Source organism: Phocoena phocoena, chromosome 5 (genome assembly GCF_963924675.1).
Source record: "Phocoena phocoena chromosome 5, mPhoPho1.1, whole genome shotgun sequence".
Taxonomy (NCBI): domain Eukaryota; kingdom Metazoa; phylum Chordata; class Mammalia; order Artiodactyla; family Phocoenidae; genus Phocoena; species Phocoena phocoena.
In genome coordinates, this window is record NC_089223.1 from 56,188,854 (window position 1) to 56,215,595 (window position 26,742).

General features: G+C 31.1%; 1 protein-coding gene across 1 annotated transcript in view; it reads left to right on the top strand.

The window, feature by feature from the left end:
• The first annotated feature begins 1,474 nt into the window (after positions 1–1,474).
• TECRL (trans-2,3-enoyl-CoA reductase like) overlaps positions 1,475–26,742 on the top strand; it is an 89,397-nt gene continuing 64,129 nt past the window's right edge. Inside the window, exons 1-2 of the mRNA XM_065877949.1 lie at positions 1,475–1,749; positions 24,657–24,708. Of these exons, the coding sequence (XP_065734021.1) occupies positions 1,516–1,749; positions 24,657–24,708 (286 nt within the window). The 5' untranslated portion in view covers positions 1,475–1,515. The remainder of the gene's footprint in view (positions 1,750–24,656; positions 24,709–26,742) is intronic.

The following is a 26,742-nucleotide window of genomic DNA, read 5'->3' on the forward strand; positions in this document are numbered from 1 at the left end:
GAAATTTGGCTTTTTCATTACATAAAATAGGAATCCCCAAACAGTGTGTTAAGCAGATAATTGCATTACCTGTTTTAATATAAGGATTGATCACTAGCTGCTGCCTTATAAAGAGACTATAAATTGAACAATATTGACAAAGGGAGATCAGTTTGGAAAAGCAATACAGGTGAGATTGATGCTTTGAAGTTAGCTATGGAGATGGTGACAAGATTGTGTTCTGGATTTCTGATGGATTAGATCTTAGGTGTGGGAGAAAGGGAAATGTTAAGGGTAATCCCAAGTTTAAAGTCTTGAACAACCGGGGTGGTAAAATTGACAATGTGTGTGTGTGTGTGTGTGTGCACATGCAAATATATATACACATACATCTCTGTCTTCTATTTTTAATAATAAATATTGAGTGTGCTGGTGGTCTAGAGTAGGAAAATGATAACTGAACAATGTGTAAGTGAATCTCCAGCACATAATGTGTAGTCCAAATTTTTTAAATTACATACTTTATTTAATTATAAAAGTAAAGATTAGTTTAATGTAGATATTTAGATTTCCCCATCTACTGTTGTAGACATTTCCCTTTTCATGTTTTCATTGAAAATAACATCCCAGAATATTTTCCTGTAATATTCCTTTGAATCAATGACACTACAGTTTGGATTTTTTGTCAGTTGTTCCTTCATCAGATTTACAGGTCTCAGAGTACCTGGAATCTTTCACAAACCCTTCTTTCTAGTTTGTTTATCACTTTTCAGTGTTCATTCTGAGATTATTTGAATTTGCCATAACCTAGTTTTGTGATAAATGTGATGTTTAGTACTGATTTTGTATATAAACTTAATGATCTCCTTATGATGTAATGTGCATAAAAATGTTAAAATAAGGTTTACTTCCTTTTCCTTAAATTATACAGTTCCTCTCTCTATATTCCAATCTCATAGATGATTTGCCATTTTTCTACTCCCTGTATGGAATGAAGAACTTGTCTGTTTTCTATCAGATGTATATGTGTGCATTCAAAACATGGCACAAATCTTTATCCTAGGCAGCATTTACCAAAAAATGTTGTTATGTAATAATGTACTAGGTATTTTAAAATCTAACTATAAGATAGCAATAAGCTAATTTTAAATACATCTACATGTGAATGTGTGAATAATAATATATGTGTTTAAAGATTAGTGTATCCAGAGTTCAGAGATAAAACTCTTGTCTATTCTTATCTTACTTTGGAATTTCAGATACTACTGGCCATATTAAGAAGCAGAGATAAAAGGAGAAAGCTAGAAATAATTCCAATGCTGGTCAAGTAATCTACATTGCAGCAATTCACAATAGTGTGTTATATATAGAAAGAGATCAGTCATTGTTTTCAAGCCTGCTAAATAAAACTGAACTCTTGGAATTGCATGCCACTTGACCTTTCCAGGTTTCACCAGCAGTATTTAACTTGTTTGAAGGGAACACACTTGCAAGTGTCTCCTGTTGACAAGACAGATTCTCCTGGTAGTTCACACAATGTTCAAAAGGCACAAGTTCCTTGCTTCAGAACGCAAGAGAGAATTAACTTCCCCAGGAGCTACACGGTCCATACTGAAGAATGACCTGAGAAATTTTCACTCTTTGTCGCAATTTATACTCTCAGCAGGCCCTCTAAAATCAACTCCAGCTGTTAAACATTCAAAAACTACTCACTTTGAGATTGAAATACTTGATGCTCAAACCAGAAAGCAGATATGTATTGTGGACAAGGTGAGTTTCATTTATTTATTTAAAATTCTCTTTTTTGCCCCAAAGATTACTGATCACTTGCTTAATGCTGATAAGACAATACCAAAATGTATCTCTGGATTTTAATATTAATTTTAAGATGAGTGGGATGGATACTTTATAATATACTTTGAAGTATACTTTATATACTTTGTTTCAGTAGAAAATATTCACTGAATTTTCATACTCAATTTAAATGGTAACTAATAATTACTAGGTTTTGGTTTTCCTCCTAACATTGGCCATTGGCAGGAGGTAAAATTTTAGTGCTCACCTTCTCAGCCTACATGACAAAATGTCTTTCTATTCATGCACTTCCTTGCATATTCAAATTTTCAGAGTCTTAATAGTGTTTGTAGAAAACAGCAAGCAAAAGGCCCCAAAGTTATTAAAAGTAATATTTAGCATATGTGATAAAATCTAGTCATTTGAAAATTATTTATAATTGCTTTAACTGTCTTGAAATATAACAATTTCACTTTTTATGAAAAGTTAACTCATTTCAAAACTACAATGTTTAAGTTCCTAAAAAAAAAGTCTTGCTTAATATGCTATTCCTCTATATTCATATCACATATCAATGTTTCACTAAGGAAAGATAAGATATATACTTCCTAGGTTACAAAATTAAAAAAAACAAATATATGTGTGTATTGTAGATATACATGTGTATGTACAATATTCCAGTCATTTTCAGTTTTCCTAAAGTTTGAAAAAACATTAGTATTTCAATTTATTATGAGAAAGATTGACATTTTTAATAAGACATATCTTTATTTTGCTTTACAGACAGGTTGAATAAGTTTTTTTCTGTTGTTCTAAAATTAAAATTCAATCACTGATTCCATTTATCTATGCTCTAGCTGTGTTTCTAGATAAGAGGAAAAGAGAAGAAATTGTTTACTTGCTTTTAATTGCCAAGAAGATAATAATACTTTCTTATTTAGTAATTATAACACTATGACCAGCCTATTACTCGTGTAATATTAACTTTTATTTACATATGGAAATGAAAAATACAGACCTTTTACAAGTTCATGTAGTTCATATGTGGAAAATATGAAATTCAAAACCATTTCTTTGCAACTCTAAATCATATTCTTTTCTATAGTACCACTGGGGCCATGTATAAATGATAAATATGAATTATGTATAATAGACCTTTAAATTACAAACTTCAGGCATGTTACCATTTAAGTATCTCAGTAAAATGTATTTTTTATATCATACAGGAATAAGACATTTTTTTTAATTGAAGTATAGTTGATTTACAATGTTGTGTTAGTTTCAGGTGTACAGCAATGTAAATCAGTTATACATATATCCACTCTTTATTATTTAGATTCTTTTCCTGTATAGGCCATTACAGAGTATTGAATAGAGTTCCCTGTGCTACAAGGCAGGTTCTTATTAGTTATCTATTTTATAAATAGTAGTGTGTATATGTCAATCCCAATCTCCCAATTTATCCCTCCCCCCCTTATGCCCTGGTAACCATAAGTTTTTTTTCTACATCCATAGAATTTTAAAAATAAAATTATCATCCAGAGGTTGTTGATGTTTGCAGTTTCTCACTACTGAAAATTTAAAACTTAGAAGGAAAATACAATGAAATGAAGGGAAATAAAACAATAAGTGGAATAGATATTATACTGGTCAAGGATTTACAAAGACCAAAATTCTAAAATGAGGCTGGTTGTGTCTTGATATGTGTCTAAATGTTGACACAAAATCTACTTTAAAGTAATGAGAAAATGTTGGGCTACTAATTATTTTCCTAGTACATTTAACATTTCTGTTTTTGAGATTTTATTTGAAGCTAAGACATGGAGCTTTACATTTTTAGGTATTAATTAAACAGCACAAAATTTAAGCATGCAGAAAGCCATCATTCTTTCGAGGTAAGGATTTGGTTACACTTGAACTGTAAGAGTCCTGGTAATTGCATCTCCAGTGGCAAACCTTTAGGGAAACTCAGTAGACTAGCTAGAGGATTAATTTTGGATTCCTCACAGCCTTTATTGCACAATCAACACCATCTGATGTGCAACTTACTGCATCCAAATCTCTGACTTGTCAGCAGCACAAATTTTGTTTTGTCTTGTTTTAGCTTTGTAATTTAAAACTGTCTCATAAATAATGTCTCATAATAATGGCAAGACATTTAAAAGAAAAAAATAATCTGTATTAGTTTACTTTTTTTTTTGCTTAATGATTGTAAACATGAGAAACATTTTGTCCAATATATTGTTCTTTTCTTGGACAGATTAACAGCTATATTAAGAGTAAGGTCATGTTAATTGCCTCTCATTAGACTTGGTTCTACCCAGTATACAAAAGAAGTGTTGCTTATAACTTAGTCCCTGTCTTTCAGTAACTATAATGTTATAAAGTAGTCAAGGTTGAAGGTCATATATTTTGGAACTAAGTATACCTGGACTGAATCCCTGCTACATCAGTCATATTTATCAAAGGCTTGGGAAAGTCACTGAATTGCTGATCCCCAGGACTCTTATTTAGAACATAGGTTAATAAAATCTATTTTGTAAGCCTATAGTGAAGAGTAAGATATGTAACACATTTAGCATAGTGTCTTGAACATAATAGGGGAACTAATTTTTTTAATTTAATAATCACTTGGAAAGAGAAATTTAATCTGCATACAAATCCAAGAAAAAATAAGTGATGAAACTCGTGATACTGGCACAGTCTATAAATTTGACTTCTTGACAATTGCCTATTGACATGATCTGGTATAATGCTTATGTTAGATATGAATTTTCAAATATGAATAGGATGTATGTATTTTAGTAATATATGCTATCTCAGAAATTTTGTTTGCATCTAGATATTATAACTTTAACTTCAGAATGGACAAAGTATTTACTCAAGATATTCATAAGACAAAAACATTAAATGAATTCCTTGGATTAAAGAAAACATATTGAATCATGTTCTTTTACTTACACACACACACACAAACACACACCCCAAAGAACCACAAATCCTTCTACTGCCTTCATTATCTTCTCCAGCTTCTATCCCGTTTCTCTCCTTACTTTCATTGTGTTCATGTTGTCTGTACACATTTTCCTCTTCTCATTCTATACTGAACCCACTGTATTCAGGCATTTGCCTCTATCACTTCAGAATATGAACTTGCTGAGGTCACCAGTGAGGCAGTAATAAATACCTTGCTAAATCCAAAGGTCGGTTCTCATGCTTCACTTACTTAGTATATGGGCAACATCTGCCACTGCTAAGCACATCCTTCTCCTGAAAACATGTTTGCTCTTTGAGTTCCAGAATAACACACACATTTTTAAAAAACCCACATCATTGGCTTCTCCCTTTTCTCCTGCTGCTTCTTCATTATCTGACTTATTAGGTGTGGACTGTCACCAACTCAGTCATCAGGACTTTTCCACATCTTTAGTCATTTACTTTATTGAGTCCTATAGCTTTAAATATCATCTGCATACTGATGACTCATAAACATAAAACTACAGCTTATTCTTTTCCCCTGAAATACAAATCCATTTATCTATGTATGTATCTATCTGTGTATTTATCTATGTATCTGTGTATTCATCCATCTATTTATCCATCTACTTGGATGTTTACTAGGCATTTCAAACTTGGTGTATCTAAAACTGAGTGCTTGGTCTTCCCAAAAAAATTTTCCACAGAGTTTTCAAAATCAACAAGTAGCAACTACATCTTTCAAATAGCTCAAACCAAACACTTAGAGGCATCATGACTCATCTCTTAATCTCACAGCCCACATACAATCCATCTTCTTTGATACTTTCAAATATATCCAGACTGACAAATTTTCACCATCTCTAATGCCCGCACTCCTAAATCTTTCCTCTGCTCTGTCCTTAGCACATTCAATATATTCTCTACATAGCAACCAGAACTAGCCTGTTAAAATCATGTCAGATAATATCATTCCCTACTCAGAACTAGTCAGTGTCTTCCTTTAGGTCTTTACTTACCTGTCACTTTTTCCTTGGGGCCCTTTACCTGTGTAAAATTGCAAAATCTGCCAGTATCCTCTATTACTCTTTCCTGTTCTACTTCTTTGCTAACACTTATCACTATTTAACATACTGCTTATTTTCCTTTTTTTTCATTTTGGTTATTATTTGGCCTACCCCTATTATTCCAGTTTCACAAAATCAGGGCTTTGGGTATTTTCACTCCTGTATCTCCAACATTTAAAACAGTGCTTGGCCCAAAGAAAGTGTTTAACCAATATTTACTGAATAAATTGATGCCTGTTCAAGGGATATATGGATTTGACAATGCACTCATGTTTAGCAGCGACAGTTTTTGGATGGAAGAGTATGATATTTGAAAGTACTTTTTACTATTTTCTAAATCTAATTATCAATCAAATAAATGCAAATATATTCACAGAAAAGGACATTTAATTAAATTATTCCACTGAATGTCCAAATTCCTCTCGGCTTGCTCCCAACAAAAATGTATAGAATTCAACTTTGTACTGTGTATAATTTACTAACAAATAGTCATGTTCTGATTACAAAAGCTAACAAGCCCTTCATAAAGAAGGAAATGCAGTTGGGAATATTTAACTGATGTAGTTATTTACCATGAATAATTAAAATAATATAACTATAAAGAATGATGAAAATGGAGAGCATATTTTTTAAAAATATTGTTAAATATCACCTTAATTATTTTTTGGAACATCAAAAATGTATATGAAAAATACATTTTAAAAATTTAACAGTGTAAAATGGAATAATTTCCAGTTGCTAACTATTCCTGTCTCACTTCTATTTTTTAAAATGTCAGAAGCTTATCTAGTGACAAGTGGATGATTCAAGAGCAAGGAAAGAACTCTAAAATGTTAGGGTTGATAAACATTTCCAATATCATCACATTCTTTTTTCTTTAATCTTTTCTTCAAGGAACTTGACCTCAAGAGCCCTCTATCACCTATATACGCTAAGTAAAAATTCTCAAAAGTTTTTTAAAGGCTTCTTATGAATAAAATAAAGTACTCAAAAATTCTCCTCTCCTTTTAATGATAAAAATACCAATGTTCACCAGAAAACTGTAGAGAGAATAATAGGGTAGTAAGATTTCATAAAAACTGTACTTTTAATACTTCGGTTAGAAAATTTGAGAATTCTTAATGTCTGAGTTTGCCACTTTTAATACTTCACCTTGTACATGCGATTATTAACCATGTAATATTACTTCATGTGGGGTGTCTCTGAATTGTAATTATTGGTTATTTGATTTTTTTAAAAAAATCAAAATGTGATGTAGTTAGTAATATCTTTTTACAAGACATTTGATGAATTACTGCCTAACTGAGCCCTTTACTTGTCAATACTGATCTGTGTGCCATTAAATATATATTTATTATCTGCTTCTCATAAACTTTATTTAATAAAATCCTGTAATAGTCTGAATTTAACTTAATCGCAACTTTAACAGAATCCCGAGGCAATCATTCAGATATAGGCTACTACTTTTTTATAGATAGAAAAGTTTCAAAAAGCTCTCACTCTAAAATCCTTGAGAAACTACTTTTATCTAAAGAGCTATTTTATGTAGAATTCTTTTAACTTTTGACATGATAAGAACACAAACAGCAAGAATAGCCACAAACCCTGAGGTGTTGATTGCTAAAACAAAACTGGCTTTCTTTCAAACTGGGAAGAAAGAAATCAAATAGGTTTTTTGTAATTATAAATAAATAGATCCATAAATTTACTTGCTTTTACTTTTCAGTTGGCATTTCTGGCATCGTATAGACATAATGTCTTCCTAGGCCTTTGTTGATAATAGAATTCAATAACTTAATGCTCCATGTCAGTTTAAGTATGTAAGTACAATTTGGCTAAAATACCTAATTTTCTAGTTAACTGATATTGAGGCTGTTCTGTATTATAATAGAAAAAAAATCTGGACTCAAAGGTTAGCTTTACTTCTGTATAGAAACACACCCATTTCCTCTTTGCCTGATTATGGCTCTTCTATTTACACATACTACTTATCACTAAAATGATGCATAATGTGTATGTGATGGAATGTGCAATTTTTCCATATCTGCTTATTGCCTCAAAGTTATTCATTTGGGAGGTTGAAGAGGCCAACAATCAGCAAGTGTTTGCAACATGATCAAAGTGTCCTCATCAATAGAGAATTCACCTATGAATATAATTCTTTAATGAACTGATGGAGAAAGTCTCACCTGAGCCAGTTTATCAAGCTGCTGACTCTCTAGAATCTCTCCCTGTTTTTACTACATGCAATCAATCAGTAAATCACTTCATTTTATACACAATATATCTCCTTACTGAACTGTACCCATCCAAGTTTAAATTACCATCATCTCTAACATATGGACTGATCTACACTCTACATGATTCTTCACTGAACACCCACAGTATATGTAGCAAAACAGAGTAACTATACTATATATACTAAAAATATACTATTTCTATCAGATGTAGTTATAGCCCACAGTTTCCACAATATTGCCAGGTGAAATAGAATTTGGCATTTGTTATTGCAGGTGAAATAGTTTTGTTATTGCATTATCACTTTGTCACCTAGAGTCTGTTCAATTTACAGAAGCCAGAAAACATATGTCCAGAGGTAGAATTCCTTACCTGTAAAATACTTTTTATTCTTGTGTTGTGGTGTATTTAACAAAAACATTTTACATTTAAAACTGTCAATTGGAACTATGAATTCTGTGCTTGCCTTTTCTACATTTAAGCCTGTGAGATGAGTGTACTCTAGAAGCCTATGCCCTGCATAACTACTGAAGACTAATTTTTCTAGTTTCAAAAGAAACTGATAAAAGTTTCAAAAAAATGTTAACTGTACAACAATGAGGAGAACGATAATGTTATGGTGCCTAATAGCTACCACTTCTGGACCATGAGGAACAGAGACTAAACTGCCTGACATATGCAGTGGGGAAGGAATTTTGATTATTATTTGCTATCATGATTTTATGGACACTATATATAAGATCACACTGGTGATAGAGGTAACTTTGTAATTCATGTAACAAAATAGTTGATCTTATATTTATTTAATAGCTTATGAGCTGACTATATTTTATTTCTGTCATGTACCTAGGAAACTAATGTCTTTCTTGGTCAATGATGGAAAGCCTATGTCTTATGTAAAGCAGGGAAAATGAATTATATTTCATATTCTGTCTCCCCAACCTGAAAAAAAACTAAATTTTCTGGCCTTCCTCTCTTCTCTTCTCCCTCCCTCTCTTCTCTCTCTCTCTAGCATGTATAAAACAATGTTTGAAATATATATGTAACATTATATCTATCTATCATGAGAGTAAAATAACATGCATTGTGTATTCTTACTTAAGACACACAGAGAAACGATGGAAATAGTGCCTGGTTTTATGGTCTTCTAGAATATTCTAGATAATAAAATTTTAATCATTTTGGACACTGACTTTAGAAGCATTAAAAGCATTTTTGGTTTCTCAACATCCATGGGTAGGAAGTGGGCTCTTGGAGAGCAGATACCTTGTCTTTTAGTTCATAGGTCTCTGAGTTGCATAAGTACATAATACCTCACATCATTCAGACATCTTGGACATTGAGATTGATACCATAATTGAAAAGAATTTTTCATTGCTTCTGTGAGGACATGGTGTTGTATTTTGAGTAAATGATAAGGGTGAGTAAAGGATACTCATGAGTAAAGGATAGGGGACCAACTATTTGATCAGAGGTAAATATTAAACTCTGATAAATATTGGTGTTGTTTATTAAGATTTTTTCTTGTTCTCACACAGAAACATGGTAGAATTAAACTTGCCTACCTCTTCAAAGTAACGGATTTTGTTCTGTGAAATGAGAGTGAAAGACATGTATTTATTTCCTGAGGGAAGTTTTAAAAACCTAATCTAATTTCACTACCATTTTTCCCCCTAACTTTTGCCTTGGAAACAAGCAATGTTCCATATGTTGTCTGCTATGTCAATATAGATCCTAGACTAAGGAAAATGCAGAGTAGTTGCATCAGTCAACCTGTGATATACATGTAGTGCATGTGAAAACATAGCATATGTTGTTTCAAACCAATGAGTTTTGCAACACAACCTAAACTATTCTGACAGGTGCATTCAATGAAACTTGAATTAAAGATGAGATTCATGATTTTGTCATTTCAATATTAGTGATCCTTTCATCATTAGAAAAATATAACAGAGAAAGAGAGGAAAAACAGTTATACATATATATATGTATATATATACATATATATGTGTAATGTTTCCTTTTCTATTTAAAACTGTAGGATTACAGTAAGGCAGGACTACTCAAACTAAAAAGCTTCTTCATGGTAAAGAAAACCATCAATAAAATGTAAAGACAACCTATGAAATGGGAGAAATATGTGCAAACCATATATCCAACAAGGGGTTAATATCCAAAATATATAAGGAACTCATATACCTCAATAGCAAAAGAATAAATAACCCAACTTTAAAATAAACAAAAGATCTAAATAGACTTTTTTCCCAAAGACATACAGGCGGCCAACAGGTACATGAAAAGATTTTCAAAATCACTAGTCATCAGGAAAATGAAAATCAAAACCACAATATCACCTCAAACCTGTTACAATGGCTATCATCAAAACAACAAGAGATAATATGTGTTGGCCAGGATGTGAAGAAAAGGGAACCTTTGTGCACTAGTTGGTGGGAATGCAAATTGGCACAGACACTATGGAAAACAGTATGGATATTCCTCAAGAAATGGAAAATAGAACTACCATATAATCCAATAATCGAACTTTTGTGTATATATCCAATGGAAGTGAAATCATTATCTCAGAGATATCTGTACTTCCATGATTATAGCAGTATTATTTACAGAAGCCAAGTATTATTTACAAAGTATTATTTCCAGTATTATGGAAACAACCTAAGTGTCCATCTACAGATGAATGGATAAAGAAAATATGTAAATATATTTTGTGTATATATTCATTGTATATATATTCAATGAAATATTATTCAGCCTTTAAAAAGAAGGAAATTCTGTCATTTGCAACAGTATGAATGAAACTAAAGGGCATTATGCTAAGAGAAATGTCAGACAGAGAAAAATAAATACTGCATGGTATCACTTATATGTGGATTTTGTTTTTAAGTTAAACTCATAGAATCAGAGAGTAGAAAAGTGACTGCTGTTGGCTGGGGGTTGGAGGAAATAAAGAGAGGTTGTTAAAAGGGTATGAAATTTCAGTTATAAGATGAATAAGGCCAGAGGATCTATTGTATAACATGATGACTATAGCTGACACCACTGTATTGTATAATTGAAATTTGCTGAGAGTACAACTTAAATGTTCTCACCAAAACCAAAAAAGTAAATATGTATGGTGATGGATGTGTTAATTAACTCACTGGGGGAGTCCTTTAATAATGTATACATATATCAAGTCATCGTGTTGTACATTTTAAGTATCTTAACATTTAATTTTTAATTATACCTCAATAAACCTGAAACAAATTTTAAATAAAATATTTTAATAAACACATACAGAAAACTGTAAAACAGGTTAATAAAATATCTTATTATACAAAGAAGATAATTCAATAAATTGACTATATTAGATACTCCACCTATTCACTGGATATTAATTTCTTCAGTGAATGTTTAATGAGTACTTAGTGTATTTCTAGTAGGAGATATTGAATAAAATAGGCAGCAGAAGGGGGATGATTCTAAATATAGGAGGTTGGATCAATAGAACTCTGAAATTTCTCAGATAATGAAGTTGAAAATTCATTGTTTATAAAAAAGATTCTAGTTTGAAAAACTCTTTGAATATTAGTGTCATTAATAGAATAGAAACAGTTCTTGGCTTAACCCACATAGCATTCAGTTCTGGATGTTTAAATTTGTGATCACTGTCAGATATCCATGTAAATGTATTAAATATCTAGTTGTATATATAAGTTTGCAGCTATGAAAACAAGTTAGTGCTGGAGATATACACCTGAGGGTATGAAAATACATGGCATTCAAAGTCATGAGAATGCATTAGATCAGCTTTACAGATAAAGCATGTCTTATTTTTACCCAGGACGTAATGTAAAATGATGTAATGAAGGTATTGAAGCTTCATGGCTCACTTAATCATCAAACATTTTTTAGATTTTCAGGCATATTAAATAATAAATTTTTCATTGTTCTAAGATGAAATATACTCAGAATTTGTTTAATTGTTGATGAATTTGTCCATGAACATGCAATACACAGTGAAATTTGAAAAGTAATGCAATCACTTTCAGTGGCTGGCACTCTGTAGTAGCATTTATGAAGGCAGTGAGCCAGTGATGCAGAAATAATTGTAGCATCTATCTCTGTGGTTTGATGTCAAACAATTAATTAATAATATAAACTTTCTAAAGTTGGTTTTCCTCCCTAATTATTTTTTTCTTGAAACTCATTTCACATTCTTCACATTTTAAAAACTGTAACATAATCTTGAAGTAGCTAAAAAGAAGTTTATGACCATCACTTCAAAATTTGAAGTGATCTCTGATGTTTTGGAAGTCATTTAAAATCTATCAAGATTATAAGATATGGAGTCCTTCCACATCAATATGTTTAATATAGTTATCTAAAAAAAAGTCCCACAAATTTTTGAACAAGTAAAATTTATTTTATAAAACAAGTAAGAGTGACTTTCAGTCTAGATTATGCAATGACTCCAAATAATCAATGATGGACAATAACAAAGGTTTACTTCTGACTCGTGGCATGCCAGTGTTGATGAGCTGTGGCTGTGCTCTGAGCTCTCTGTTCTGTAACCAGGTTGATGAAGCAGCTCTTGTCATTGTCATTATCATGTCAGTTTCCAAGTAGAGTGAACAGAGAGGAGGCATCTTAGTTTCGACTACTATAAAAAGTGACACAGACGGGGTGGCTTTTAAACAACAGAAATTTACTTCTCAGTTCTGGAGGCTCGAAGTCCAAGATCAGGGTGCCAGCATGGTCAGGTTCTGGTTAGGATCCCCTTTTGGGTTGCAGACTGCCATTCTCTTATTTTATTTAGAAGACTAAACGCTCTCTGGAGTTTCTTTCATAAGGGCACTAACTCCATCATGAAAGCTCCACCCTCATGACATAATTACCTCCCAAAGACCCCCAGCTCCTAATAACATAACATTGTGGGTTAGGATTTCAGCATTTGGATTTTGGGACACACAAACATTCAGTCCATGGCAGTTGGTGAGCTACACTCTGGCTTGTAAAGCTTCTGCTTGGACATTAAACATTTGTTTTTCTCTCATATTTCACTGGTCAATCTGTGTCAGGGCTGAGTTCAACATGGTAGAGATACCAATTATTCCCTCTAGAAGGCCTGCCCTCAGAAGGACAACAAGTATTTTGAGCAATTATAAATCTACCAGAGTAAGCAGACTCTTTGCAATGAAGTTATTTATTCCAAAATTCATATTCCAAACTTCATTCACTTTAATCATATATGGAGCCCCAATTTCTCATTCAAATTCTACTCACAGATTTACTTAGTTGAAACAATACTGGATGCCTGGTTTATAAGCAAAAAATAGAAGTGACACTGTAGCAAGAGAATGAAGGGAAAAGTTAAGAAATGAGAGCCAGCTTCCAGAACATGTACTTGTCATGGTAGAATTCAGTAGCTCCCAGATGGTCACGTGAAAGCTCATAATGCCTTTTAGGACCTAAGGCTTGAAATTGACATTGCCTCATCTGTCCACATTCCATTGTACAAAGCAAGCCAAAGAGCCAAGTCCAACACAACCAGCATCACTTTCTAGAGAAGTGGAAATGATGAATGAAACAAATATTTGCTAAAATAACTAATATGCCACAGATATTCAGTTTCTAAGAACCATTAAAATTATCCTTCTTTTGGTAGGGCAATAAATATATTTTAGGAAGAAAATTATTCAAAGTGGACGGATTTAAATAGTTGATGCATAAAGAGGTAGGTAAAATCCTACATCTCTAGAAAACTGGCCACCCATAATAACTCTTTTCCCAAGAGATACTATGAATCTTAAACTGTGGATTTCCTTGAATCACCAGGGGGAAAAAAACCTCACGTTTTAAGATCTTATGCAGTGTAAGATTTTGGTTATATTTTTTATTACTGTTTTTTGTTTTGTGTTGTTTTGGTTTTTGCTGAAATTCAGTTTAACTGCATTGTGCATCTTTCAAAAGCAAATACTAGGTATCTTGAATATTAAGGTTAAATATTTATGGAGTCATGAATAGTTTCAGATTTATTATAAAACTAAACATGACATATTTCACAGTGGTACCATGTTAGTTTCACTTTTGCATATAGAATTAGATATTTGAGTGTATTTTTTCAAAGTTAATTGACATATCTCTTTAACATCGTCAGTAGAAAAAAGGCCAAATATTAATTACACAACAGAGTTAACATTGCAGGTGATTTACAAACCTGATGTACAATTTTAAAAAGTAAACATCACCCTTCTGAATTTGTTTGTAATCTGTACAATGAAATGGTTGAGCGATAAATTTCTTTTCCTTGTCCTCCTTACATGATTAATGTTTTTAATAGTTCTTTACCACTTGAGAGAAAATACTCAAAAACTTAGCAACTTAAAATAAAGGCCATTTATTTATCTCATTATTCTGTTATTTGGTGATTTAGCTTATAGTTGTTCAGCAGATCTGTTGATGTCTGCTGGGCTCAAGCCCGCTGTCAGGTAGCTGGGTGATTGATCTGGGAGTGAGCTCTAGGAAAGGGTGCAACAGGGCCCATGTGTCTGTCATCACTGGAGAAACTAACTCGGGCTTCTTTATGTGAGGGTGTTGGCAGAAAGAATAGAAATACATGGCCTGTCGAGTCTTAGATTCATGACTTGCACAGCCTCACTTTCAACACATGCTTTTGGTTAAATCAAATCATAAGGCTAGCTTAAATATAACGTCCAGGGAAATAAACTCTAGTTCTTGATGGGAGGATCTGCAAAATATTGTGGCCAATTTTACAATCACCACAATAGTATAGAATAACGTATACTTTTATTAATAATAAATATTATATACATATGTACATATATACAAAACAGATTATAGATACTACTAATACTGAGCCCATTATTACTTATCACTTTCATTGCTATTTTCACTATATTTGAGCCTTTATTCAAAATATATTTCATGGCACTTATAATTGAAGTATTCATAAACATCACCTTTTCCATTTACAACTAAAAGCAAAGCAACTTTGGTAAATGTTCTTGTCATTGTCACTGCAAATCAATAAATAGAAAACAATTATGTTTTAAGCAATAATTTTTCAATGGACTATAAATGCTTACTTCTTCCAAGACTTTTTATTCTGATTATCATTAGGCAATTATATCACTTAAATATGGCCCTGAAACATTTTACAAACTGCAATTAAGAAAATTCAAACTAGATTTAAAATATATCACATGGACTTTTTATTTCCCCTTTATCTGCATTTATATTTTGATGAACAGTATTATTGATGTAGAATTTTTTTACTTATGGAAAAATCACCTTTTTCAAAGAAATGAATATAAATTAATTTGGATTATGCATAGATACATTAAGTCTTTTCCCTATGATTATGAAGCTGAATGATTAATCAATAGGTAGTAGAACATCATTCATTTGTTAACTATTTTCTTCATATAGTTAATTTTCATGTAACAATATGTGTGACTATTTGGAAAGGAATATGATTGTCATTCGATCACTACAGGGTTTTTTTTGTTTGTTTTTTTCTTTTTAACATAACAAAAGACACCTTTATTACGCTCATCACTTAGGAAGTTCCAAGGGTTTTAGGAGCCAGAAACAAGAGGAAGACAAAATATATATTTCTTAATATAAATCACAATTTCACACAAACCAAAAGAGTTTATAAGAACACATGAAATAATCCCCACTGCTACACACATACATTTTATACCTTCTTAGTGGCAATTTGACTGACATAAAGATCTACCTACTTCATGACATATAATATAAGAAGCAAAGCTAGATATAGACTAAACCTTATGACCAATGTTTGAGCCTCCTACATTACTTAGAAATTACCCAGATATCCAAAATTATACTTACCATTCATACTAGATTTTAAAGTTAACTAAGGGCCTTGGGAATTATATTTAAGCTGACATATTACAGAACTTAATTATTGTTGCTATCAAAAAGTTTGTCAGAATTATACTTCGGTTTAAATAAACATAATTTTTTCTTACTATTTATTTTGTACATAGCAGTGTATCTATGTCAATCCCAATCTCCCAATTCATCACACCACCCCCACCACCCCCACCGCTTTCCGACCTTGGTGTCCATATGTTTGTTCTCTACATCTGTGTTCTATTTCTGCCCTGAAAATTGGTTCATCTGTATCATTTTTCTAGGTTCCACATATATGTGTTAATATACAATATTTGTTTTTCTCTTTCTGACATACGTCACTCTGTATGAGTCTCTAGATCCATCCACGTCTCTACAAATGACCCAATTTCATTCCTTTTTATGGCTGAGTAATATTCCATTGTATATATGTACCACTTCTTCTTTACCCATTTGTCTGTCAATGGGCATTTAAGTTTTTTCCATGTCCTGGCTAAGGTAAATGATGCTTTAATGACCATTGTGGTACATGACTGTTTTTGAATTATGGTTTTCGTAGGGTATATGCCCAGTAGTGGGATTGCTGGTTCATATGGTAATTCTATTTATAGATTTTTAAGGAACCTCCATGCTGTTCTCCATAGTGGCTGTATCAATTTACATTCCCACCAACAGTGCAAGAGGGTTCCCTTTTCTCCACACCCTCTCTAGCATTTATTTATTATAGATTTTCTGATGATGCCCATTCTAACTGGTTTGAGATGATACCTAATTGTAGTTTTGAATTGCATTTCTCTAATAATTAGTGATGTTGAGCAGATTTTCATGAGCTTCTTGGCCATCTGTATGTCTTTTTTGGAGAAATGTCTATTTACATCTTCTGCCTATTTTTTGATTGGGTTGTTTTTTTTTTAATATTGAGCTGCATGAGCTATTTATATATTTTGGAGATTAATCCTTTGTTTATTGATTTGTTTGCAAATATTTTCTCCCATTCTGAGGGTTGTCTTTTCGTCTTGTTGGCAGTTTCCTTTGTTCATAAGAGCTTTTAAGTTTTATTAGATCCCATTTGTTTATTTTTGTTTTTATTCCATTACTCTAGGAGGTGGATCAAAAAAGCTCTTGCTGTGATTTATGTCAAAGAGTATTCTTCCTATGTTTTCCTATAAGAGTTGTATAGTGTCCAGTCTTACATTTAGGTCTTTAATCCATTTTGAGTTTATTTTTGTGTACGGTGTTAGGGAGTGTTCTAGTTTCATTCTTTTACATGTAGCTGTCCAGTTTTCCCAACACCATTTATTGAAGAGACTGTCTTTTCTCCATTGTATATCCTTGCCTCCTTTGTCATAGATTAGTTGACCATAGGTGCATAGGTTTATCTCTGAACTTTCTATCCTGTTCCATTGATCTATATTTCTGTTTCTGTGCCAGTACTATATTGTCTTGATTACTGTAGCACTGTAGTATAGTTTGAAGTCAGGGAGTCTGATTCCTCCAGTTCCGTTTTTTTTCCCTCAAGACTGCTTTGGCTATTTGGGGTCTTTTGTGTCTCCATACAAATTTTAAGATATTTTGTTCTAGTTCTGTAAAGAATGCCACTGGTAATTTGATAGGGATTGCATTGAACCTGTAGATTGCTTTGGGTAGTATAGTCATTTTCAAAATATTGACTCTTCCAATCCAAGAAAATGGTGTATCTCTCCATCTGTTTGTGTCATCTTTGATTTCTTTCATCAGTGTCTTATACTTTTCTGAGTACAAGTCTTTTACCTCCTTAGGTAGGTTTATTCCTGGGTATTTTATTCTTTTTGTTGTAATGGTTAATGGGAGTGTTTCCTTAATTTCTCTTTCAGATTTTTCATCATGAGTGTATAGGAATGCAAGAGGTTTCTGTGCATTAATTTTGTATCCTGCAACTTTACCGAATTCATTGATTAGCTCTACTAGTTTTCTGGTGACATTTAGAATTTTCTATGTATAGTATCATGTCATCCAGAAACAAGAAAGGACACTACATAATGATCAAGGGATCAATCCAAGAAGAAGATATAACAATTATAAATATATATGCACCCATAATAGGATCACCTCAATACATAAGGCAACTACCAACAGCTATAAAAGAGGAAATCAACAGTAACACAGTAACAGTGACGGACTTTAACACCTCACTTACACCAATGGACGGATCATCCAGACAGAAAATTAATAAGGAAACACAAGCTTTAAATGACTAAATAGACCAGATAGATTTAATTGATATTTATAGGACATTCCATCCAAAAACAGCAGATCACACTTTCTTCTCAAGTGCACACGAAACATTCTCCAGGATAGATTACATCCTGGGTCACAAATCAAACCTTGGTAAATGTAAGAAAACTGAAATCATATCAAGCATCTCTTCTGACCACAACGCTATGAAATTAGAAACCAATTACAGGGGAAAAAATGTAAAAAACACAAAAACGTGGAGACTAAATACATTGCTAAATAACCAAGAGATCACTGAAGAAATCAAAGAGGAAATAAAAAATACCTAGAGACAAATTACAATGAAAACACAATGATCCAAAATCTATGGGATGCAGCAAAAGCAGTTCTAAGAGGGAAGTTTATAGCTATACATGCTTACATCAAGAAACAAGAAAAATCTCAAATGAACACTCTAACCTTACACGTAAAGGAACTAGAGAAAGAAGAGCAAACAAAACCCAAAGTTATAGAAGGAAAGAATTCATAAAGATCACAGCTGAAATAAATGAAATAGAAACAAAGAAAACAGTAGGGAAGATCAATAAAACTAAAAGCTGGTTCTTTGAGAAGATAAACAAAATTGGTAATCCTTTAGCCAGACTCATCAAGAAAAAGAGGGAGAGGACTCCAATCAATAAAATTAGAAATGAAAAAGGAGACATTACAACGGACACCACAGAAATACAAAGCATCATAAGAGACTACTACAAACAATTCTATGCCAATAAAATGGACAACTTGGAAGAAATGGACAAATTCTTAGAAAGGTATAAGCTTCCAAGACTGAACCAGGAAGAAACAGAAAATATGAACAGACCAATCACAAGTAATGAAATTGAAGCTGTGATTAAAAATCTTCCAACAAACAAAAGTCCAGGACCAAATGACTTCAAAGGCAAATTCTATCAAACCCTTTGAGAAGGGCTAACACCCATCCCTCTCAAACTCTTCCAAAAAATTGCAGAGGGAGGAACCCTCCCGAATTCATTCTATGAGGCCACATCACCCTGATACCAAAACCAGACAAAGATACTACAAAAAAAGAAAATTACAGACCAATATCACTGATGAATATAGATGCAAAAATCCTCAACAAAATACTCGCAAACAGAATCCAACAACCATGAAAAGGATCATACACGATCACCATGATCAAGTGGGATTTATCCGAGGGATGCAAGGATTCTTCAGCGTACACAATTCAATCAATGCGATACACCATATTAAGAAATTGAAGAATAAAAACCATATGATCATCTCAATAGATGCAGAAAAAGTATTTTGGCAAAATTCAACACCAATTTATGATAAAAACTCTCCAGAAAGTGGGCATAGAGGGAACCTACGTCAACATAATAAAGGCTATATATGACAAACCCACAGCAAACATCATCCTCAGTGGTGAAAAACTGAAAGCATTTCCTGTAAGATCAGGAACAAGACAAGGATGTCCACTCTTGCCACTCTAATTTAACATAATTTTGGAAGTCCTAGTCACGGCAATCAGAGAAGAAAAAGAAATACAAGGAATACAATTGGAAGAGAAAAAGTAAAACTTATCATAGTGTTTTTGACAGATTGTTTTCTTAATGATTACTTATTAGTTTGCCCATAGGTAACACTATTTTATTTGAAATAGTCCTTCAGTATTTATACAGAAACCACTTCATTTAAATAGGATTTGAGCTTCCTTATTTCAGTAATATCATGTTTTAATATCATGTATTAAGTCTAAACTTTCCTGAATGCAAGGATTATTTTCTTGACCTCACAAACCTGCAATAGGAAAGCATAATCAAAGTCATCTAAGAAGTAATCATACACATTAATTTCACCAGACTTTATTTTATTCTTAAATATATGCTTTTAATTCTGTGGTCTTCATGATCCTCTCTAGTCCTAAAATATTCTCGCCTAGTTTATAAATCATACATCCTAAAAAATATTCCAGAAAGACCATTCACCATGGAAAATTGTGTGTTCTATAAACCAGAATTATTTTCTACTTTAATAAAACATATTTCTTTTTTTTTCTTTATTTTGATAGGGTATCAAACTCTAGTTGCAATGTTAAATTTTCTTTCATGTTTTCCATATGTTAGAATTTCAAGTTATAAGACAGAAAACAAGTGTATAGAAATAACCATTTATTCAATACATATTATATAAAGACTACCATTTTCATATTGAATAGAAATGAAATGGCTTTGCAATAAACACTATAAATAAACATTCTAGTCACTAAAGGACATTTAATTTTATTGAAGGATTATAAAAATTAAATATTAGTTTTAGAGTGGTTACTGAGATTTTATTTATGTCTGCAATGTTGAACAAAAATTACATATAATAAAATCAGATATTCAGTCATATTTTTCACCATATTTTCCCTCTACTCATATTTATAATATTTATATGATATATATGTATATGTAATAAGAAAATAAATAATATCTAGGCTATACTCCTAAATAAAATTTATATTTACACATAATTTACTGGGGAGTAAAGTATTTATTTAAAAGCTTATTATTCAAGGTAGTGGGAAGCAGCTGCATAGCACAGGGAGATCAGATCTGTGCTTTGTGACAACCTAGAGGGGTGGGATAGGAAGGGTAGGAGGCAGATGCAAGAGGGAGGGGATATGGGGATATATATATATACATAAAGCTGATTCACTTTGTTATACAGAAGAAACTAACACAACATTGTAAAGCAACTATACTCCAATAAAGATGTTTTAAAAATTAAATAAATAAAATAAAATCAATATCATCAGGGTAATGTTATATTAAAACAATGTGCAAATAGATTTTTTCCAGTTATGAAACTTTAGGATAATAATAAAGTGTCTTTTGTTTTTTTATTTTAAAAAAAACATATTATTTCAGAAGAATATATTTTTGAAAATTTCTATGGTAAAAATTATAAAGAATTTATTAATGTTTATTTTCTTTTTGAATTAAAAATGAGTTGACTAAATGTGTTATTGCAACATAAAAAGAACCATTTGTTATGATACTAAAAATTGAAAAATATGTGTATATATGTACATATATTATTTTGACATAACAAAAACTCATTTTAAATAATCCAGTGTAGTATATAAAGAAATAAAATTGATAGGCTAAAAATAAATTATCTAATTTCTTAAATAGTAAATGAAATCCAGTTAAATTTAAAATGTTTAAACCTTATTAAAACTGATATTTCTGCATATCTATAGTATCATGTCACTTTCATTCATAGCAAAAATTCTTGATATTCTATAAAATATCAAACATGTTCTGAATTTATAAGAATGTTTTCATATAGATTGCTTATTTGTATCTTAGTTATAATCTGAAGGTTATTCACTAGTAAAATAATATATTTTTACTCAGAAAACTTCCTGTCCATTCTGAGTAATGTATATGCAACTATATATTCTATGTGTCTTTTTAGTTTATGTATACTATACAGTCTCTCTGTGTCTTTAGTAAACACATTTTTTTTACAAAGTTCATTAACAAGTTTTGGTTTGCACTTTGCAATTACTCTGTCAAACAAATTTCAAGTTGTTATTTTTCCTTACTATTTAATGTTCATTTCTCTAAGCAGGATAAACAGTATTCTGGAGATATCTGTTCATTTTAAGGAGTTCCTGAGAAAGTGGCTAAAATATAGTTTTAAAAATTAGTAATAGCGCAAAAAAAAAGTTTTTTTGTGAAATACTGCAGTATCTTCACAGGGGGCAAATTCAAGCAAATCCTAAATTTCACTTGAATGTGAAAAGCTTTATCTAAGTCCATCAACTTAAGTGTTGAATAAAGTAATGATGACCCAAAATTCAACTACGATCAGTTGAAATTCAGAGGTAAATTTCTGTTTCAAACATCATTTACCTTGTGTACTTAACATTTTAAGATTAATTTTCTCTAATTAGAAGGAAACATTAATGAAAAGAATTTCAGGATTTCAGATGACAGAATACTTATTTCTTCCATCTGCACAATTAATGGTGATATATAAAAGTGAATACATTATTGTAATGATAGTTTGTCCTTTTTAAGAGGTAAAACTGGCTAAAAAGTAGAAGTTATTACGAATAAACTTCTTGATGAAGCTACAGAGTCATCAATTTAGTAATCAGAAAGTCCTATATGCTCTGTTAATTATCACCTTTTCCTCTTTTTGTGTTCTGAGTACAGCTAAAGTACTGAAAGAGTTGATCAAGCATAGTCTTGTGGCTAATTGAGCAACGCTGTCTGAATCATTTAATGGTTAATTATATTCTTTTCTGCTGTATTTGACTAAAATTGCTCCAGAAAGGTCAGTTCTCAAAGATTTATGCAAAATCAACATTTTAACAAGTGAAAGTCCAATGTAATTTAAAAAAATTAAAAAAAAAATTAAAACTTTGTGAGAAAGCTTTTAATAACAACCCACTTCCCACATGTAGGTATTTTCAGGAGAACATAATCTTAGTCTTGAATGTTTGTAAATTCAGGAAAAAATATCCATATATAAATTAGAATATTGTCATTTAATGTATGCTGGTTTGGGAAAAAAACATACAGCTTTTTGATAGCAATCTACTTGTGAAACACTTCATATCAGATCAAGGAGCTTCTGTTTTCATATGACTTTTCATTCACAGCTTTATTTTTGACTTCAACAAAAGTGACTTAACACTTCCTTATATGCTATGTGGTGTGCTACATGTTGAGACACTAACTGCAATACACCAGATCATTGTTTTCAAGGACCTGATAGATTGTTGGAACCGCCAGCGCATAAGCACAAGATTATGTACTCTCATAAAGCAGAAGCTAAGCATATAGCAAATCCTAACAGAGGAGTTGTTAATTATGAAAATTATTATTTTTTTAAAATTAGATGGCCCTTGAAAAGACTGATGGACCAGTATTTGCTACTGTAGGTATAGCACGTAGATTTTAGGCATCTCTGTCAGAGGACACAACTTATAATAGTGCTTCGTGATTAAGTAACAGTGAGATAAAGCAATGAACATTGTTAAAACAAATCATCCCCTTTTAAAAATATAATTCAAATATCAAATGCAATAATCAAAATTAAAATGAAATATGACATGTTCAAGCAAATAAATATATATTACCCTCTCTAAAAACTTTTTCAAATATTTCCTAACATATTCCAGAAAAGGACAATGCTATGAACAATTTAAAATTTCATAGTAACAGAATAATTTAGGGTTCTTTTAAGCATAACATAACTGGAAATTAATATCATTTTTCAGTGCCCAAATCTTAGAACTTTCTTGTTAGTAAACTATATAAATAGAAAAAATAAGAAAAAAATTCTGAATAGTATATCACACACTTGGTTATGGGAGGCAGTGGAATATAGTAAAAGAAATGTATTCATCATCATGCTTTTGATATATAATACAATATTAAATATAATATAATAATGTTAATAAGAACTGCCTGGAGTATTATTATGTGGCATCCCTTTATGCACTTTTTTTTCATTTTGTCCTCCAAAATAGACATAAGAAGATTTTTAGTGTAGCAAAAAATAAAATAATGTATGCAATATTCTATACATGTTTAGAGAAAGGAAATAAATTTGACTTGTATAATCATGAAAATGTCTTTGATGTAGACTTTGAAGGATTGTTGGGTTTTTCATAAGCCAGTGAAGAATCAGAGGCAGAGGGGAATTTCAGTTGGCAAGTTTGATATGAACAAAATCAGAAAGTCAAAAAGTATTGTGATGGCTTGAGGTGTTTGGATAAAACTCTTATCATGAATTTTCCTATTTAGATGAAGAAATATTTCTCCCTTATGCACTTTTCTAACATTAGAAAGAGGTAATTTTAGTAGATTAGGATCAAATAACAATAATATACTTAAAGATTCCAAACAAAAAGGTATCTAACATAGATTTTTGATGGACCTATTATATTTTTGGATGGAAGTTTTAAAAACATAACTAACTACAGGGTTTAGATAGGATATATTTTTTTTTCTTATAATATTTTGAAGTAAACATTTCCCTCTTTTGTCCATGTAAATCAATTTTATATCCCTGGCCTCCTCTGATAAACTCTTTTACTATATATTTTTTCTCTTTTTGCATTTACTCATACTTTTAATTGATAGTCTCATAAATTTGGAAACCAGAAATTTAATATTATGGGCAGAGAAAATTCAAAAGTATATTTTGAGATAAAAATTTGGATGAACTCACATGATTATACTATTATTATTATATACAAATAGAAAACTTTGGAAAAAGCTATACTGATGAAAATTTTCAAGGTTGTCAAAGCAGTAGTGCCTAAAGAGCTAAACAAAACAAGCTGGCTATTTTGTACTTATTTTACATTTTGAATATATTAAATTATGTTTTCTTCTTAAACAAATATGTAGCAAACAAATGAACACTTTTTCCTTATAATTCTATTTTATTTTTCAGGTGACACAAAAATCTACTATTCATGACGTGAAACAAAAATTTCACAAAGCATGTAAGTTTCATACACAATTTTGAATTTATATTACAGTCTTTTTTTCTCAAATTGCTTAAGATTTACCTGTAAGAATAAGTTCAATATTACGATGGAAAGAGTGTGTGGAAATCATATTTTTACATGGAACTCAGAAATATTCTATTCTATTCTAAACACTTCTTCATTGTGAACATTTTCATATCTAACTTTCTAATTCACATTTTAACCTTCAACACTCTTTCAGTTTTTTATTTGAACTTTTTTCATACCAAACAAGAAACTTCCTATATGTGAAAGGCATTAATCAATATAAGATATTTCTTTACATTTAAGCAAATATAGAGCAAAATTTTTACTTCAGTATTTATACTGGTCAATTATCTTCCACATAGAAATTCTTTAAACAATGCATTTAAATTGTTATTTAATTTTATTAATAGCTAGATTTAAGAGATCTCATTCAGAGGTCTGCTGTTACTATTTATCGGGAAATAATTATATGAGATTTCTTTTATTTTTACAACTTTTCAATTAGTTTAGCTATAATTGTTAACATAGTGGTAATGTCTATAATTATTAGGTAACAATTTTTAAGTAACTAAATTTTTAGAGCAGTTTTAGATTCACAGAAAAATTATGCAGAAAATACAGAGTTCCCATATACACCTGCCCCACAGGGGTACAGCATTCTCCACCACAAACATACAGAGTCGTACATTTTTACACCCCCAAACTTACATTGACACATCATAATTACCCAAAGTCCACAGTTTACATTAGGATTCATTTTTGGTGTTGTACAGTCTGTGGATTTTGCTAAGGAGCATTTTCAATACTTTTGGATTTAGTTGAAAAACATTTCTTTTCTGAAAATAGTTAAAGCTCACAATTTAATACATCAAATTGGTTAACAATACTTGAGAGTAAAATTGGTAGAACTGTTTTATTATTTTCATTATTTTCTTTCAGGAAAAATGTAGACTATTTGCTGAATACTTTTTGTGATATGACATTATGTTAGGCATAATGAATAATCAAATGAAGATAGAAGACATTAGCCTTCAAAAAATTGCTCATGAAGAAGATTATATATATATATATATATATATATATATATATATATAAAATATAAAAATAAAACCCAAGTAGTCAATGTATATAAAATTTATAAATATTTGGGGAAAGCTCTATTTAGAATTTTTAATAGGAACATAAAGCAGATACAGGATGAAATAGAATTATTTGAAATATGCTTAGCCAGTTTAAAATTCTTGAGGCAGGTGAGTTTTGATATTTTGCCATAAAGACATGTAAGATTTGGATATGCAGAAGAGAACCAGAAATGCATTATAGTAGAGAAAAAAGAATGAAACAAGTGAAGTGCAGAGATCTGTTGTGGATTACTTCTCTAACTCTTAGCTTGGTAATTAAATTCTCTGTATATTTATGCCAATATTTTCTAAATTATTGAAAACTCATAATTTCTACCTTAGTACATATGTGAAAGATGTTACCCTGGTTATTTCAAGTATTTCCAGTTTATTTACATTCTAAATGCATTTGTTTTGTTAAGCTAGCAATTGAATTTCCATCCTTTGAAAGACTTAGTAATTTTATCTAGTAAAGTTTCAGAAAGTTTAGATTGTAGTAATAAGTGCGAAGACATTTTAAAAAGACTTTTTTGCTATAAAGCAGAAAGATACAACAAAATTATTTCATTTAAGTTAATAATGACAATGTAAGAATATATTATTTCTATCACTGTCTGGAAACAAGGAAGTTAATCAAAAGCTAATGTATGTTTAGAAAGAATGTGCAGTCACCTTGATGTGTGATATTATATTATTTTTATGTTAGTTTGTATCTACATATAGACATAATTATACGGTGACTTAAAATTTTAGAACCAGATCTACATTTATGTGGTCTAGAGCCTTTTCTAGTAATTAGGAAAGTGAGATGTAATAGCTTGTGAAAAATCCTAGTAACATCCAGTTTCAGAACCGGACAGTTGAAAATATGATGATAATATGGTTAGTTTTAATACCTGTA